An 18,934-nucleotide genomic window follows, 5' to 3' on the forward strand; every position below is an offset into this window, starting at 1 on the left:
TGAGATAATTGCTGTAATTAAGCCTACATGCATGGGTCACATAAACTTTCCCATTTTTCCAGCATGCGTGCAATCAGATCTAGTCCCTCCGTCTAGGTGTATAAGTCATCTTACAAATACCAAATAATCGCAAAACACTTAGGCGTGCTGCATTAACTCCCACCTCGTTTCTTGTTTCTTGACATATCAACCAATAAGAGATGTCGCGTGCATGCTTTTAATGACTTGAGACTACCAAACACGACATGCAGTGGATAGTTCATTGCATGCAATACTATTAACCAATAAATAAACATTAAATACTCTCATTTTCCTCTTCTCCTCGATCGCGGTGCACAACTAAGATGACTTATTCACCTGTACGGAGGGAGTAGGTAACTCGAAGAGTTAGCTCTCGTGGCGCCACTCAGCAGCGAATCTACAACATAATTGTAGGGTAGGCTCGAACAAGGGAGGAGGCACTAAGATGGACCGAAAAACACCCGATTTGCTAGGTTGGGCCCTGTATCATGAGCAGTAAAGGCCTAATTAATCCGATTGGAGGGCAGGCTCAAGCCTGTTAAAGCCTATACAGTAGATTCGCCCCTGGCGCCACTACATGGCAACATTCACATGCATGGTTTCTGCACCCATCTATCTTTCACAGAGTCCGGTGCAGCCACTGTCGACGCCGTAGCATGCAGTAGTTGTAGTCATCTCCAACATTCTCCAGCATTGACATTGAGAGTCGATTTGTTGTGTGAACTTCCATTACAGAGAACTCAATTAATTGTAATTGAAGAACAAAAAGACACAGGGGTTGGCGTGTCACCTGGTACCCCGTGTGATGTAGAACCCATCGCAGGTTGAGGAACATAAACAGCGGGGTGGAAGGGGGTTCTGGAGTCGCCGCCGTGAAAGTCGGGGGCGAGGTCGCGAGAGCGCGGCAAGCGCGACCATCTGGCTGCGCCACGACCTCCACCTCTCCGGGAAGCCGTGGAGGAGGAGCAACGCTGGACGGCTCATGGGCACCTGCCCGTTCCAGGCTTCCCTCTCACATTAATTAGGAGAAAGCAATTTTAGCGTTAATTAAGTGCACCATCAATTTCTGGACACATGCATTGTCACAGGTGGCACCTTATTCTTTTTTTCAGTCGATTTTTAATCAAGTCTTTAGATATGTTAATTCCAGTATGGAAGTATCATGTATCAGACGCACACAATCCCATTCCTTGAGTTAATTCTTTTCTGGTCTTCATTCTAATTCCATCTGTTCTTTGTTTTCCGAGGAGGTTGGTTGATATTTCAGATAAGTTGTAAACGTAAATAAATTGGTAACATTGAATATAAATTATCGAGGTGGTATTAATCACAAATAGATGTTAGCTTTCTTTTTAGGGATGAATAGATGTTAGCGCACATGGTTTGCCCAGCTCTACCTCATACTAGAGGTTCTAAGTTTGGTTCCCCACAACTCTTACAACTCTTCTCTGTGATTTTACGAGGCCCACTTGGTGTATGGTGGCCCATAAGCGAACTTTTTATACCTTTTTTTTTGGGGGGGGGGGGGGGGGGGTTAATTATGTATGGCGGGTTTTTTCTAAAAAAAATACATAAATATGCCTGGCGGACTAAAAATACGTATTTGCTTTATTAGTAGGTAAGAGAAATCATAACCACATGAGACCTTATTAAAATTGAGGTATATCTACTATATCTAATATATACTCCCTCCGTCCAAAAATACTTGTCATTAAAATGGATAAAAAGAGATGTACCTAGATGTATTTTAGTTCTAGATACATCCCTTTTTATCCATTTTGATGACAAGTATTTTCGGACGGAGGGAGTACCACTTTAGCTATATATAAGTTGCCTGGATTTTGAATTTGGATCAGTCGGTTTTCCTTTCCGATGACTGGTACTGTAAAATTCGTGCCCCCCCCCCCCCTTTGTCCTGTTGTGTGGTGTGTTTGTTTTGCGCTGGGAATTTGTGACTGGCCTTTTCTTTGGATTAGTCAATACCTTAATGGGCTGAGGCCCATTAGCTGTGTGACCAGGCTAGCTTAAGGCCCGTTAGCTGTGCGACTAGGCTAGCCCTGTCCAGCCAATTCTCAAAAAAAAAACTCTGTCCAGCCCATCTAAAACCCAGCCCTCCACACCCTCCCTTTGTTTTTTTTTCTATTTTTATGTTTCTTTCGCTTTTTAGTATACTTTGTTATGGGTATTTCTTTTTATGTTGGGTGAGTGTAAATATATTCATGCAAATGCTGTACAATAGGTGTGATTATATATGTATTCAATTGCATATTATAGGAAGTGCAATTTTCACTAGTTGGAAAAAGCCTAGTGTTGGAAAAAGCCTAGTAGCGGCGTTCCAAAACGTTGTTATCAACACGGAGGCCCGACCCCAGTAGTATGACGCATGTGGTAAGCTGATACTACCGGCTTCCGTCATAAATGCCACTTGTATATGTGTCAACGTTGCGTTGGGGATCAACACACCATCGAAATACTAGTAATCAGTACCGCACCCTGGTGAACATACACCGGTAGTACTACTCAAGTTTCATTTTGCTCGGACTGGCTTTGAGCCGCAGGTCCCTATCGTCAGTAAACCACGACTGTCAGATAAGCGTGTTACACTAATCTAGTGAAAATATTAACTAAACTAAATCTTAGTTAATAATAAACTAGTTGGCATCTATATATTACAAAAAATTTGAACAGTACTATTCAATCACAAAATAATATCATCTAATTACAACTAATTCGTGCACCCGATTCCTCACCACCGGCCGCCTCTGTCACTATCGGGCCGCCTACATGTCGATGACATCCTCATGGCCGCAACCGCAGACGGCGCCTTCTACGATGTCCGATGGAGGAGTAGCCGGAGCGGGAGGCGGCTGGCTCTGCTCCTGCAAGATCTCCTCCCGCTCGCCAGGAGGAAGCGAACTAGTATGTCGCTATTCTTAACGAGCGCGTCTGCCATCCGGAATTCCTCCGTGGATGGAGGAGCAGGCGGAGCCGGAGCCTAAGGAGGTTACATCTCCTGCCGGCACATCTTCTCGTCTTCCCGAAGGGACACTAAGGAGCGGTCGATGGCCATCTACTCCTGCGTGAAGTCCTGGTCGGCGCTGATGTGCGCCATGAGGTCCTCCTCGGTGCGGTGCGCCTTGTTTTGCGCCTCCATGGCTAGATGCTTCCCCCTGATCAAATACTTCTATGTTGTATGATAATAGAAAGTCAAGATCTCACTCGCCTTTTCTGTTTTGTATTCTCGGCCTATGTCATCTCACTCACCATGTCGATGTCCCACTCCCGGATGTCAATATAAGTGCTGGTTGGTGATGGATCCGGCGACTCATCTATCGAGAAGCCAGCGGTGCAAGAGGGAGTGAGGGTTTGAGCTAGTGAGGGTTTGTGCGGAGAGGGGGCAGTGGATAAGACCAATCCACTGCCGGATGGATAATACCCTCCCTCTGTCTTTGGGTCGGGCCACGTTAGCGGCGTTGGATAGCCATGCACCGCCAGCAACAACTGATGTGCAGTGGGCCAGTGGCGTTGAGTTCTAACCCAACGTCAGTACTATGTTCTCACAACAAAACATTTTATTCTAGTTTCACTTTCATTTTCTTTCTTCTAATATACCATTGCCACTAATTCATTCTTTGCTTCTGAATTTTGGCTTCTGAACTTTTTCATCTATTACTGGATCATTTACTCAACATTCATACCAGATTAAGGCTTCCGTTTAATATTTTTCATTGCCACATGCAAATGCAACATTGCGTATGCAAACTGTCAAGAAACTGGATCGACCCATGCGAACAAATTGGCTTTCATAGTATCATTTAGGCTAACACCATTTCTTTTTATATCTAATTTTCAGTGATTCTCTTGGATGATGCAGGTTGGTGGTCTTGGACTTTCCAAAGTAAAGTGCCACACGCTCATCTCTTGTGATGTGAGTGGAATGCTTCCATGGATGGCCCCAGAGCTTCTGAATGGGACTACCAGCTTGGTCTCTGAAAAGGTCTGCTAATCCATCTTTGTCTGTATGTACCATATAGATACCTATATCCAGCCAAGTTAGCGTACAACTCGCACATTGGATTACTGTTTGACATGTTTCCCCCAGGTTGATGTCTACTCTTTTGGGATTGTTCTGTGGGAAATCCTCACGGGAGAAGAACCATATGCAGGTTTACATTACGGTGCTATTCTTGGTGGGTACAAAATCAGCCATCGTGTGAATATGTGATTCCCTCCTAGAAATTGCATTTGCATTCAAATTTTGATAGAAGACTGTGGTTTTACTGTCAGGTGGTATTGTGATGAACACTCTGCGGCCGCCGGTGCCTGACTCATGTGACCCAGAGTGGAGATCTCTGATGGAGCAATGCTGGGCGGCAGAACCATTACAACGCCCAAGCTTTACCCAGATTGCTGCTAGATTGCGCTCCATGGCTGCAGCCAAGAAGGCGCAGCCCTACGGTAACTGAATTCTGGAGCATCGCCGACAAGTTCTTACATTTAGGAATTCAGTGTTGAAACTGCTGAAATATGTTATACTAGATCATGATGGCGCGTGTTGCCGCTTCCGTCCATTTTTTAATAGAATAGTTGAATTTTTTATTAAAAAGAAAAACATTAATTTGTGAAAAATGCAGAACGTCTTAACTCTTCTGTGTCAGTATTTAAAATTATCTGGTCGAACACCATTATCATTTTGTCGGAGGACCAACTCTGCCTTTTTCAATGTTGTGGCCTTTCACACAAATAATAGATTTAAGTATCACAACATTATACAACATCTTTTGCAGCATCATTCCATGGATAGATTCCATGCGTTGCCTACTTTGCGTTCCTTCAAGAAATAATATCAAGCTGTGGAAGGCCAAGGTGGAGGCCAAATGCAGGTCCTTCTTCTTGCTTCTGATTAAGGGCCGAATGCTAACCAATGACACCCTTGCAGAGTGTGATCTCTCACACAACCCTAACTGCAAAATCTGTGACGAGAGTATTGAGGAGTTTGCTATAAATGCCCCAGAGAAGTTTGCTATCGAGAAGATTGTGTGTCGGAGACGACCCCTAAAACTATTGCTGAGTCGAAGCAATTGTTAGCATGATGTTCGAGAGAAAATGACTGCAGTAGAGCAGACTGAAGACAACGTGAAGACGTAGCTCTTTTATTTTGTAGTTTCATTTTCTTTCTTTGAGTCGTAGGACCACCATACTATTAAGAGGCGTTGAAGTATTTCGAGACTTATGCCTGCTGACACTTAACCAAAATATATCCCAACTGAGTTGAGAGAAATCTCTTCATGCAAAAAATAATCACTCACTAGCCGGAGACAAATTTCTTCTAGGCTGCAAGAGAATTACTCTAGTAGAGGAGTCTGATTTACTTGTTCCTCAAGTAAAGGTGTCGTCTGAGTTGCAAATCCAACCGTTGTAAACGTGTCGGTTGGCCATTGGTTGGTCCACATGCCCCAATTTGTCACTTCGCCCTTGGGATTGCTCTGGCTACAAATAGCCACTCTGCGCCTACTATTATGGTTGTCCGCTCCGTGATATTTTGACAAGACTGTCTGAGTACCATGCCTTCAGTCGTTTTGAGTGAATCCACAGAGAGAAAACCCCATAGTATAAACTTAGATAGTGGTTGAGCATCACGCAGATCTAAGTTGAGAAACCTTTCCCTAGTACTCTTGAGAAATGTTAACTGTCTAGATGGTTAGGCGTCAAAGTCTTAATTAAGTACCAAGAGTCATTCCAGTTTGCGAAGAAAACTCTATGAAGGTTACGGACATCGCCTGATGTTTCTACCTAGAGTAAATTGATGCTAGTTGACAAACTTTGTCAAGGAGAATAGGACAGAGAGAGTTTTGCTCATGTGTTCAATCACAAGTCCCTCCAACCAGACGTAGCTCTTTTGTAGAAGAGTGAACTCGTCGAAAAAAATAACTTGTCACCTTTGAGCACCATTGGTTCTATCTAACTTCAGATTTAATATATGTAGTTTATTTCTAGTTGTGATTTCTAGCTAGAGATATTCTATTTGTCCTCTCATGTTTCCTATTGTTTTCTTTAGTAAAATACATTTGTTTAGTTTATTTCCCGTTGTGTTGTGCTGTGCTAAGAGATTTCTAGTTTGAAAAGAAATTTCAAATCTTCCATTCACCCTCGCTGGTCGATATATTCTAGTCCTATAATTGGTATCAGAGCAAGGTACTCTTTTTCTTTGTTTTTAAGGTCTAACCACCTTGGTGTTGAGTATGTCTTCCGCAGTTAACTTCAAGTCCACGAACAAGATTCCTATTTTTGATGGGCTAGATTAACTGTTCTAGAAAGAGAAGTTGTGGACTTGCATGAAAGCTATCGATGAAGACATATGGCATGTGGTGCAAAATGGCATGATTGAGACTCACGGTTATCTCATTGAATCTCATTGCGTACGAGAAGAGACTTGTATAACTGGATGCTGAAGCAAAGCATGCGTTTTGCAACCATCTCTCAAGGACACAATCAGCTCCCATGCTGCAAACAGTCAAATCTGAACCTTGTCGCTCTTCTTTCCTTGTGGGCAGGAAGCAGACCAGCAACGTGTGTTGCGTGATTCCACTGTGTTTTTTGCATTTGACTGATCCTTCAGTAGAGAAGACTTCAACGAAAGAAATCTGGGACAGATTTGAGAAAATCAATGAAGGTGTGCCAACACAGAAAGAGACACAAATTGATATTCTTCGGTCGAGGTTTAACCACTTCAAGAGAATCATGAAAGAAAATTGTCAATAAACCTTTGATCGTCTGAGTGATATCGCTAGTGAGCTGAATGGTCTTGGTGCTCAAGATATTACTGATTATCAGATTGTGAAGAGGTTGCTTCGGTCACTGGAAAGTTCATTCAATACCCTCGTGCTGATGATAAAGGAGAGGCCCGACTTCAAAAGTCTCAACCCCGCTGATTTTATGGAGAGGCCGAACACGGATGAAATCCGGACCCTAGGAAATTCCTGATAACGAGATCGAACACAAATTAACCAATCTGGACCCCAAGAAATTAAAGGATGCCTGGCGAGGGCCTTGGGTCAGAGAAGCATCTACCGAGGTCAACAACGTATGGGCTGATGAATCCACTGAGGCAATCTCATCTGCCGCCCCTTGCCTTGCCTCTTGGCATGCCACCCCGTGTGCCGGTGGACGGGGACAGTGTTTACTCCATCGATAACCATGTCTGGTCTGCATCGGCGTTGATCATTGACGGCAACTCGAATCGAATCAAATGGTACATATGCAGAGGATCCACGTTTTCCATGCATTCCACACATATGTACTTTCGACCATCGACATCCATCCGAAGATGTCCGAGGTCTCATCCGAAGATCAAAATTTAGCAGCGATCTCCGCTCGGACCATGAGCATCTTATCCCCTACCGGACCATGCCGACGACAAGGTCGGAAGGGCAAGGAGGGAAATAGGGAGTGGAAACGGCAAAGACGCAAGGAAAGGAGTAAAACGACGGCACCTATGGCCTGCTTCGGCGACCGTATTATATAGACGTGTTCGGTGTTAGATCAGAGGAAACACACGGGATCACGGTAGCGGTGAGAGACGCACAGAGCGGAACGACACAAGGAAGAAGATGATTTTGTGCCGCGTGACTTCCTCGGCTTCTTTCTCTTTCCTTTTATTCCGTTATTACTGAGATTAAGATCCTATAGTTACACCACAACCCATGTGAATCGTGCCATCCCACGACTCGGCTTATGGCCTAACAACACACGCACACGACCCGGCCAAACGTGATCTCTCACGTTAGCCCATAACTAACTCATGCAGCACGTTGGATGTGCCATGCCAACTACATGCAAACCTAACACGAAACTAGACAAACTAAACCTCAACGGTGAACGGGCACGTTTCAGGCTACAAGATGCAAACACATGCTGACATGCACATAATCAAACTAGCCTAATTAACCAATGCATGGAGCTGAAAACAAATGCAAGATCTGACAGACTCTAAAACAAGATTAGCACTAACAATCACCTACCTAATCTTGTTACACAATTTATTTCTGCATACCGAGCACCTTCATGCTGGCTTGATGTCAGCGCTGTCTTGAACAGGACCTCTGTTTTCTACTGCTGTCATGGAAGTTCGATTAAACACAACTGCCTCTTCTTCAAATTCAGCACATAGAGCCGATTCTTAGTTTTCCGGGCTCTGGCTATCAGCTTCCCTGAGTGATCAAACACACTCAGAAACCCATGTCGTAGAACTGATTTGCACCCTTCCTCGTTGAGCTGACCAAGACTTAGTATACTGCTTGTGAGTTTGGAAACAAAATACACATCATTAAGGAGTATGTGCTGCCCGCTTACTTTGCTTCGGCTGCAGCCAGCTCCCCACGCAGCCTCTCTGCTTCGTCCTTGGCAGCTTCCAACTCCTCCATGGATGCACCAAAAAGAGTGATCTCAGCCTTCTTCTCTTTGGGCTTGACCTTGGCGTGCTCCACCAATGGCCCGTGCTCACATGCCATCGCCATCAACAGTGCTGGTTCGTCGTCGCCGGCGTCGGCGAGCAGCACCTTTTCTTTCTTCGGCTCCTCGCACTCAGAGGCGAAATGGCCCTTCTCGCCACACTAGAAGCAAGTGATCCTCGACTTGTCAAACTTGCCACGACGTTCCTTCTTCTTACCGTCCTGGCCGCGGCCACCGCCACGCCCGTCCTGGTCGTCATTCTTGTTGCCGCTGCTGGAGCCCACACCCTTCTTCTTCTCTTTAAGGATCAACTCTTCTAGCTGGGCACGTGAAACAAGCATTAGCTTCTCGCCTTCATCGCCACCATTCTGACGACGACCGCGCTGGTTCTGCTCGAACGCGGTGAGGCGCCCAATCGCCTCTTGCACCGTCATCGCGGAGACATCACCCCACTGCTCAATGGTGTTGACGATTTTCCGTGAAACGGTCTGGAACAGCGCTGAAGAGCCGCTCCACCACGGCCTCATCTTCAAGTGTGACGTCGAGAGAGCGGATCTCGCTCACCAACGGGATGAGCTTCTTGGCGAACTCTGGGATCGTCTCCCCGTCAGCCATGTCGAGGCGATCAAACTGCTTCTTCAGTTGTCGTGCATGCGCCTTCTTCACGCGATCCTCACCGAGGCGCGCACAACGGATCATCTCCCACGCCTCACGCGCGGTGTCGCACTCCGCAACCTGCAGCATCACGTGATCCGGAACGGATTGAGAGAGCGCGGCGAACGCCCCTTCATCCGCAGCCTGATCATACTCACCAGAGCCTTCAATCGCGGACCAAACACGCAACGGCTTCATCAGGACCTTCATCTTCGCAGCCCACAGCGAGTAGTTGGTGTCCGTCAGCATCGGATACTGGACGGGCACACTCATGGCCCTCGACGGGGTAGCGAGCACGACAGCGCCGCCGTCCGCTGCAGCAGCCTTCCTGGCCGCCGGCGGCATGTACTTTCCGCCGCCGCTGCTGCTCTTCCCGTCGCTACTCTTCGGAGATGTATCCCCCATCGCCACCGCAGAAACTCCTCCGATCAGCGTCGCCAAACGCCCAAGATCCTAAGCCTAAAGCTCTGTATACCAATTGTTAGATCAGAGGGAGGAAACACACGGGATCACGGTAGCGGCGAGAGACGCACAGAGCGGAACGACACAAGGAAGAAGATGATTTTGTGCCGCGTGACTTCCTTGGCTTCTTTCTCTTTCCTTTTATTCCGTTACTGAGATTAAGATCCTATAGTTACACCACAACCCATGTGAATCGTGCCATCCCACGACTCGGCTTATGGCCTAACAACACACGCACACGACACGGCCAAATGTGATCTCTCACGTTAGCCCATATAACTAACTCATGCAGCACGTTGGATGTGCCATGCCAACTACATGCAAACCTAACACGAAACTAGACAAACTAAACCTCAACGTGAACGGGCACGTTTCAGGCTACAAGATGCAAACACATGCTGACATGCACGTAATCAAACTAGCCTAACTAACCAATGCATGAAGCTGAAAACAAATGCAAGATCTGACAGACTCTAAAACAAGATTAGCACTAACATTCGGTGCCTTGGATGGCGGGCACAAGTCATGACATGAATGCATTCTTCCTTGATTTCCAGCAGTCATACTCATCTTTAGTGGTATATAACATCTACCATGTTAATGAGCTATTATCATATTTATTTCTTTCTAGCTCCCACCTGTACGGTGTGCATATATATATATAGCCTTTGCTGGAATTTGCTAGTAGGCCTTTGCCCCAAAGCTCAACTAAAATTCTGAAATTCTCTTGGCTCATTCATTCATAGCTGATGAGTGGTGTGAGTGGGACTAAAGTTTAGTCCCTTCCCGGAAGTTGAGTGAGACTTACACCTCTTTATAAGATGAGCTCTTCTACCACTTGTATGAGCATGAGAAGAGGAGATCTACACGCGCGCTCCTCCTCCTCGCTCGGCACGCCGCGCCTAGGTGTTGTGTATTTATTTGTTTATGTTGTGTCTTATATCATAGGGTTAGTGGCTATGTGGAAGAGTTATTGTCGCGAGGTATACGACCTTAGGGTTTGTTTTCGGGGTTTTTTCCTGGTAGTTGGTGTTTTGTTGTTGGATTTTGCACCATTAATAACATACTAGCAAAAGAGCCCGTGTGTTGCAACGGGAGAAAAAAGCACAACACACACTCTTAACCCAACAACCATCACTCAAGACCACAAATAGGTCCATCTCCTTTATTTTAGCGAGGCATCATATTTGTGTTGCCGCTTATCCTCCTTCTCACTCTCGCCGGTGGTGGACTCTGTGTTCACACAAACCAAAACATGTTTGAATGTGGTTAATCCTAAGGCGTCGCTCTCTCCCTCTCTCTCCCTCTCTCATCCCTCTCCCTCTTTCTCTCTCTCTCGCTTTCTCTCACACTCGCCATGATAAATCTGTTGTTTTTTCCTCTGACGAATTTAGAGGTATGCATGTGTAGTTATCGATGTTTTCTTTTTCCTATATGGTTATAGTGGGTGTTTATTTGCAATCCGAATCGCTGCGAGTACGGAAGAAAAACGGATTGTGCACTATACATTATAAGTTTGCTTCCAAAATAATATTTACAAAGTAATCAACAAGTAAAATTAACATCTTATTCAGATTTCACATGTTTTTGTAATCAAATTGCATATATAACATGTTAAAATTGGAGTTACGGTTTAAAAGATACGAATAATTTAAAAAATCATTTGTTTTACATTAATATCTTCTAACATAATATTTAAAAATACTTAACAGGTTAAAATAATCACATATTCATATTTTCCGAATCAAATTTCATATATAAGATGTTTAAATCGGAGTTACGGTCTAAAAGATATGAATGATTTAGAAAATCATTTGTTTGAGTTAAATATGACCCGGGGATGAATTACCTAAAAGGTCTGGGGAGTTTTCGAAAAAATGTAAAATAACAGTTCGTGTGACTTAAGTCCGGACTGCGGGTTGATTTAGAAAAAATACAAGGGCTTTTTTTATATAAAAACTGTAAAATAACGGTTTGGATAACTTAAGTCCGGACTGCGGGTTGATTTGAAGAAAATACAGGTTTTTTTTTTTTGCAAAATGGTGCAACGGACGACAAAAACCCAATTCTCTTTATTATTAAATAAATTAAGGTAGAGATTGCATGCATCGTCCTGATGGCACCGGGGTTTTGTCCTTCGTCAACCAAAAATCCTAGAAATACGGAAGATTACGGGGCTTCCACGGGGTACTCATTGCTAAGTAATCTCAGCCCCCCCCCACCCCACCCCCACCCCATTTTAATGGGGGTGGGCCCCGTATCCCTTCAAAATCTGCCACGTACTCACAGCACGTTGAATCCGTAAAACCCACCGCGTGCATGTAGCAGCGCTGTCGACGAAAAAGCAGGGTGCGACGCCTGCCCTTTTGTACCCACGTTGAGGAATTCCCCACTTCTCTTTCTATCGAGTCCACCCGCGAAACTCTGGTGGATCCCTCCGTCGAAGCGATGCTCTGTTACGGTTTACCAGCCACTGCCACCTCCTCCGGCCAGCAGCATGCCCCGACGCCTCCCAGGACCCCAATACTCAGCCGGCCAGCAGCAGGCGCCGCCGTCTCCACAGAGCTCCTCTTTCCTCCCCGAGCACGACAAGAAGGCCCCACTCGCCGGCCTCTTGTAGCTATCAATCTGCTTTTGCTAAAGAGGAAAAAGCTACCAGGATGCTCACTCTCCTTTATTCCCCTGCATCAACCACTGCCGTCAACTAGCAGCATTCTTCTCGCCCCTGGCCGTTTCCAGGTATGTGCTTTCCCCATTGTGTAGCTCTCCACGAATTCCATCGATGATTTTGTGGAAACTCCATGCATCTTCGACATCATCCGTGTAAATCATCATTTATCGTTGTTGTATGAGCCCGGAAAGTTATTCTTCCCATACTGTCTGTTTTTATATTGTATTTTGTATCTTATTTGTTCAGTGTATATTTATCTACTGGTAGATGTCAGCAAGGACTCCTTGATTGCTCTCAATTAAATACTAGCCTTTTCTACCCCAAAGAAAATTACTACCTTTTTCAAGTTGTTATATACAAAAGGTATAAGTGTTCCTTCTTCTTCCAGGAAAAACAACAGCATGGATTATGCAAGTTCAGAGACAACAGTTATGCCGCTAGATTTATTACGAGAAATTACTAATGATTTCTCCGAGGAGCGTAGGATTGGTAGCGGTTCCTATGGAAAGGTTTACCTGGTAAGGTTAATGCTGTACATGGTTTCCTGAACAAAATCATAACTACGAGATCAGTTTAGCATGCAGAGTTTTGCCACCAATAGCTAACAAAACCATAACTAGGAGTTTCCCAGGCTTTCAGCTGCCTGGGAAGCCAGAAACAACAAAGCAAAGTAGCGGCGAACACAAAGGCTTTACGAACAATTTTTTATAACAGCACATAGGGTTGTACTAGTGAGAAAAATTCCACAAAAAGAAAATTCCTCTTTGATTTCTTTTCAAAAAAGACAAATTTTCAGTCAAAATAGCATGAATAGTGACCTATACTAGCAAATAAATTTTGTCTTTTTCGCTGTGAAGTAAACGTTGGGTTTTTTGATTGTGAAAATTTATATACTAGTGCACAAGTAAGTCAAGTTTAATCTAAAAATACTTTTGAAATATTTTGAATTTTTGTTTAATTATCTTAAAAAACATATAGGGTGTATATACATGCGGGAGCCAAAGGGTATTTCCCACCACCATTCCCCTTAGCATGATGTTGCAGTGCTTCCTGTTGCAGATGAATAGATCCTGAAAGCAGAGGAAAGCTATATTTATTCTCTACTGATCCTCATTATGATTAACTCACATAATTGATCTTGCATTGCTCTTTTAACCATCACATAGCAGTAAATAATTTGGGTCACATTCCAACATAGCATTTTCTGCTTTACGTACGTTGTATATGTAACTATGTAAAGAAAAAATAACCATGTGAAATGTTGGATAGGGAGTGCATCAACATGGCAAAAGGATTGCTGTGAAGATACTCTATGACATGCCAGGAATTGATGATGAGCAGTTTCAGAATGAGTTTAACAATCTTACAAGGCTCAGACAACAAAATATTGTGCGATTAGTTGGCTATTGCCACAATATTCAGGAAGTACAAGTAGAGTACAAAGCTAAATTGGTTCTTGCTGAAAAGACACATAGAGCGCTCTGCTTGGAGTATATGTCTAATGGAAGCCTTGACAAGTATCTTTCTGGTAATGAAGATGTTTTTCTTGTTTTAGTTGGCATATTAGTATATACCATTTTAAAAATTTAGAGCTCGAGAATTCTCCTAATTTGGTTTTGCAGATGAGTGTGATAGATATGATTGGCAGACAGGCTATGGAATAATTAAGGGGATTTGCCAGGGTCTGAAATACCTCCACAATGAATTAAAACCTCCTGTTTATCATTTGGATTTAAAACCAGCCAATGTATTACTAGATGAGAACATGGTTGCCAGAATCGCAGATTTTGGGATGTCAAGGCTCTTCAGAGATGAAAAAACACGAGCTACAAATAGTTCTTTAGGAACAATGTAAGCATTCTTAATGTCAACTGAATTTGAGAAGCTAACTTTATTTTTCATTAAATGTTTAATATTAGTAGCATTTATGTATATGATGTGTGATGCAGTGGGTATTTACCGCCGGAATACATTTGCAATAATTTAATCTCAAATAAGTTCGACATATTCAGCTTGGGTGTTGTAATCATAAAGATAATGGCAGGACATGCGGGCTACTTCAATAGCGCTAACATGTCTTCCCAGGAATTCAGCAATGTTGTAAGAGAACGTGTTATCTTTATCGAGATCATCTGTACGTATTTCATAAGTAATACTTCAGTTATACTAATATATTACCATTTTTCTGTTCTCTGAATCGGTAGGTGCAGTTAATCTGGACAAATAGGCTACTTGAAACATCAAACCTGAGGAAGGCATATTCCGAACAAGTAAAGATATGCATCGAAATAGGTTTAAGTTGTGTGCAGGAGGACCGACACAAAAGGCCAACTATACAGGATATTGTTGATAAACTGAATGCCACGGAAACAGAGTGTATTTATGCATCAAGAAATGACCTGTCGTTGATGTGCCAGGTGCGAATCAAGAGTCTCAAAATATGTAGTGCACCAACGGAACATATTATACTAATGGCCATGAATTTTCTTAGTTGGATTCAGCCGTAATGTACTTTAGACAAGTTCAACTATAGGGACAAGTCTAGTTACAAACTAATATTTTCTACCAACAACATGTTCATGTTTCAGATTATAAAGGACGATGATCTCGAAGAGCTCCGAGAGCTCAGTTCTATTGATTATAAAATGGTATGTCATGGTAAATGGAGAGGCTCTGATGTTGCAATAAAAAGAACCAATCAGCAAGAGCGAGGTTCTTCCGACAGACTGGTACAGTTCTCATATTTCAGATTTCTTTGTACTTGCTTATACTTGTCCTTTTACAGATAACTCCTGAATATTTGCAGCGGAATGAGTTTTGGAACGAAGTATCAAACCATGCAGGTCTACACCATCCCAATGTTGTGGCCTTTTATGGTATTGTTCTAGATGGACATGAGGGGTCCATTGCCACAGTTACAGAATACATGGTTAATGGCTCACTTAGGACGGCTTTGTGGAAGAATTCCAAGTACATCCACTATTTAGATGTCTAGCACTCTAGCATATCTCTTTTAAGTCTGCCATTTCTTAATAAAAAGAAATCTGTAATCTTACATGAAGTTCAATGGATTAATATTCTCTGCATACACAGGAGCCTTGGCCGACACAAGAGATTAATTATAGCCATGGATGCAGCTTTTGGAATGGAGTACTTGCATCACAAAAACATAGTGCACTTTGACCTCAAAAGTGACAATTTACATGTTAATTTAACGGATCCACTACGCCCAATATGCAAGGTAAGAATCACATTTCTTCTGTTTTATTCTATTGTTACCTTGTTCAACTTCATTATATTGCTAGACTACCATTCCGTCTCTTCCGTATCGCGTTCTTGACATTCGATATTGGGAAATCCATCATATATTGACTTTCCAAAAATTAGGCACTAGTGATGATTTTTAGGATCATATCCCCTCATACTTGCAGTTTATTTCTAAGATGGAACTTATAGTGCCTGCTGTGATAATCATATGGACATTTAGTTCGGTTGCACGATAATTGCTGATAGAACTGCACTTCCATGATCCACGGTGATTCAGTATAATTTAATCATGTTTAGCAAATCATTGGATATGTTTGTACATCCTTTTATCTCAAGTCGATGCCATGGATCGCGTTCCAGAAAATTGGTGACTAGATAAGAGATGCCATGGAGCCTGAACTCCACCACAACTTCCCACTAGTACGCGGTGTCCCCATCCACTCCCTTAATCGACATCCATTCCTCCTGTACTCTCCATGGATGACATCCATCCTTTCGAGAAGGGAATCTCGCCGGAGGTGATGGGCTAGGGTAGCCTTGTTAAATTCCCCCTCTGTTCCAGAATATGAGGTGTATTGATTTTCGTGCAAGTCAATCATGTGAATGTTTGACCAAGATTATAGAATAAAAAGAAACATCTGCAATACCTAATAGATAAAATATAAAACTACTTTTCATGTGCAATCAAATGATATAAATTTGGTATTGTGGATATTGGTATATTTTTCTAAAAACTCAGTCAAACTTGCACATGTTTAACTTTTGGAAAAACAAATACACCTTATATAAAGGAACGGAGGGAGGGCCGCGCGTGTATTTATTGATATGATGGGGCTTATCCCATATGCGTATGCAAGTTGATATTACATTTCTGGAGTACAAGGGATGATAGAGAGATAAAAAAAACTTTAAACCATGAGATACTAATCGATCTCTCCAACTAACTAGCTCTAACAGAACATATGCGCCCACCTAGGATATGTTCAAAATAGCCCCTGAATTACAACTTGATCAAGTTGACATTACACTTGAATTATTCAAAATATCTTGTGGGCAATTCCTTGGTGAAGCCATCTGTAATCTGATCTCTTGAATAAATAAAATGACTATCCAATTGTTTGTTGCAAACACGTTCTCTTACAAAGTGAAAATCTATCTCAATGTGTTTTGTTCTGGCATGAAAAACTAAATTAGCATAAAAATAAGTAGCACCAAGATTTGTCACACCAAAGACGAGCAGCTTGTACTTGTGTCACCCCAAGTTCCCTTAGCATAGACTGAAGCCAGATAATTTCTGCAGTGCCATTTGCTAGTTGCTTATATTTAGCCTCTGTATTAGACCTAGAGATAGTTGACTGTTTCTTAGCACATATATAAGATTTGGACCAAAGAATATGGCAAAGTTACCTATGGACCTTCTGTCAAGAAGACTTTCAGCCCAGTCAATATTAGTAAATTCACTCACAAGGGTAGACCGAAACCTACTGAATCTTACTCCAACACTTGTTGTTGTTTACAACTATCGCTACCGCATAGTGATAAAGTAAAGCAATTACATGGCATTTGCATTTCATACAATAAAGAGACAACCATAAGGCTCCTGCCGGTTGCCGATAACTTTTACAAAACATGATCATCTAATACAATAACGTATATCACATCATGTCTTGACCATATCACATCACAACATGCCCTGCAAAAACAAGTTAGACATCCTCTACTTTGTTGTTGCAAGTTTTACGTGGCTGTTACGGGCTTCTAGCAAGAACCGTTCTTACCTACATCACAAAACCACAACGGTGATTTATCCAGTTTGTTGTTTTAACCTTCAATAAGGACCGGACACAGTCAAATTCGATTCAACTAAAGTAGGAGAAACTGACACCCGCCAGCCACCTTTAGCAAAACTAGTTGCATGTCTGTCGGTGGAACCGGTCTCATGAACGTGGTCATGTAAGGTTGGTCTAGGCCGCTTCATCCAACAATATCACCGAATCAAAGTAAGACATTGGTGGTAAGCAGTATGACGATCACCGCCCACAACTCTTTGTGTTCTACTCGTGCATATCATCTACACGTAGACCTGGCTCGGATGCCACTGTTGGGGAACACAGCGTGCAATTTCAAAAAATTCCTACGCTCATGCAAGATCTACCTAGGAGATGCATAAAAACAACGGGGGGTAGAATGTGTCTACATACCCTCGTAGACTGTAAGCGGAAGCGTTTGACAACACGGTTGATGTAGTCGAACTTCTTCTAGCTCCGACCGATCAAAAACCAAACGTACGGCACCTCCGAGTTCTGCACACGTTCAGCTCGGTGACGTCCCTCGCCTTCTTTATCTAGCAAGGTGTCGACGTAGTAGATGAGTTTCATCAGCACGACGGTGTGGTGAAGGTGATGGTGAAGTGGTCCTTGCAGGGCTTCGCCTAAGCACCGCGATAATATCACCGGGGTTGTAAACTATGGAGAGGGCGCCACACACGGCTAATAATTGATTTTGTGTGTTCTAGGTGCCCCCATGTATATATATATAGGTGTGGGGGGAGAGGCAGTCATGGGGAGACGAGTCCTACTTGGGGTCCTTCCCAATTCGGCCTCCCCCTTCCATAAATGCCGGAGGGGGAAGGAAAGAGGAGGGAGGAGGGAAGGAAGGGGGAGGCCGAATCCCCCCCTTCCTTTCTCCCTTCCCCTCTTCCTTTCTCCTATGGTTCGGGCCATATGGGGGGCGCACCAGCCCCTAGTGGCTGATGTGTTTCCCCTCATGGCCCAATAGGCCCATATCTTTTGACGGTGGGTGGCCGAAACCCCTTCCGGTGACCCGATACATACCTGATACCCTTCGGAACACTTCCGGTGTCCGAACTCTATCGTCCTATATATCAATCTTTACCTCTTGATCATTTCGAGACTCCTCATCATGTCTGTAATCTCATCCGGGACTCCGAACAACATTCGGTCACCAAATCACATAGCTCATCTTTACCAAATAATAAAACAAATTGGGTTTCTTTCGTCCGTCATGGCATTTTTTAGAAAAGTCCCTCTATTTCAGAGAATTCAACCAGCAGTCCTGTTTTAAGTTAAAACGAATCGGTTTTTTTCATATTTCACACAAAAGTCCCTGTGTTTTGTTGAAATAAACCCGCAGTCCGGATTTATGTCACACCCGAACCGTTATTTTACATTTTTCGAAAACCCCCCTGATGTTTTAGGTCATTCATCTGCGGGTCATATTTAAGTCAAACAATATTTTTTTAAATCATCCATATCTTTTAAACCGTAACTCCGATTTGAACATGTTATTTATGAAATTTGATTAGAAAAATATGTAGAATATGAATATGAGATTATTTTCACCTGTTAAGTATTTTTAAATATTATTTTGGACTATATTTAAGTCAAA

General features: G+C 43.1%; 1 protein-coding gene across 1 annotated transcript; it reads left to right on the plus strand.

Annotated features, from left to right (window-relative positions):
• Window positions 1-12,660: 12,660 nt before the first annotated feature.
• On the plus strand, window positions 12,661-15,901 carry LOC123158449 (receptor-like kinase TMK3). The gene is made up of 9 exons (XM_044576437.1): window positions 12,661-12,777; window positions 13,529-13,787; window positions 13,882-14,110; window positions 14,209-14,359; window positions 14,464-14,529; window positions 14,848-14,917; window positions 15,148-15,229; window positions 15,353-15,500; window positions 15,824-15,901. Exons 1-9 carry the CDS (start codon window positions 12,661-12,663, stop codon window positions 15,899-15,901), a joined length of 1,200 nt encoding a protein of 399 aa, XP_044432372.1.
• The last annotated feature ends 3,033 nt before the right edge of the window (window positions 15,902-18,934 follow it).

The sequence above is a fragment of the Triticum aestivum genome, chromosome 7B (genome assembly GCF_018294505.1).
Source record: "Triticum aestivum cultivar Chinese Spring chromosome 7B, IWGSC CS RefSeq v2.1, whole genome shotgun sequence".
Classification (NCBI taxonomy): Eukaryota; Viridiplantae; Streptophyta; class Magnoliopsida; order Poales; family Poaceae; genus Triticum; species Triticum aestivum.

Excerpts from the sequence above, each read along its gene's own strand:
- LOC123158449 (XM_044576437.1), top strand. The coding sequence starts at position 12,661 with ATGGATTATGCAAGTTCAGAGACAACAGTTATGCCGCTAGATTTATTA. Across the intron at positions 12,778-13,528 it reads CCTATGGAAAGGTTTACCTG|GGAGTGCATCAACATGGCAA; the intron begins GTAAGGTTAATG and ends AATGTTGGATAG. Across the intron at positions 15,501-15,823 it reads CACTACGCCCAATATGCAAG|CAAATCATTGGATATGTTTG; the intron begins GTAAGAATCACA and ends AATCATGTTTAG.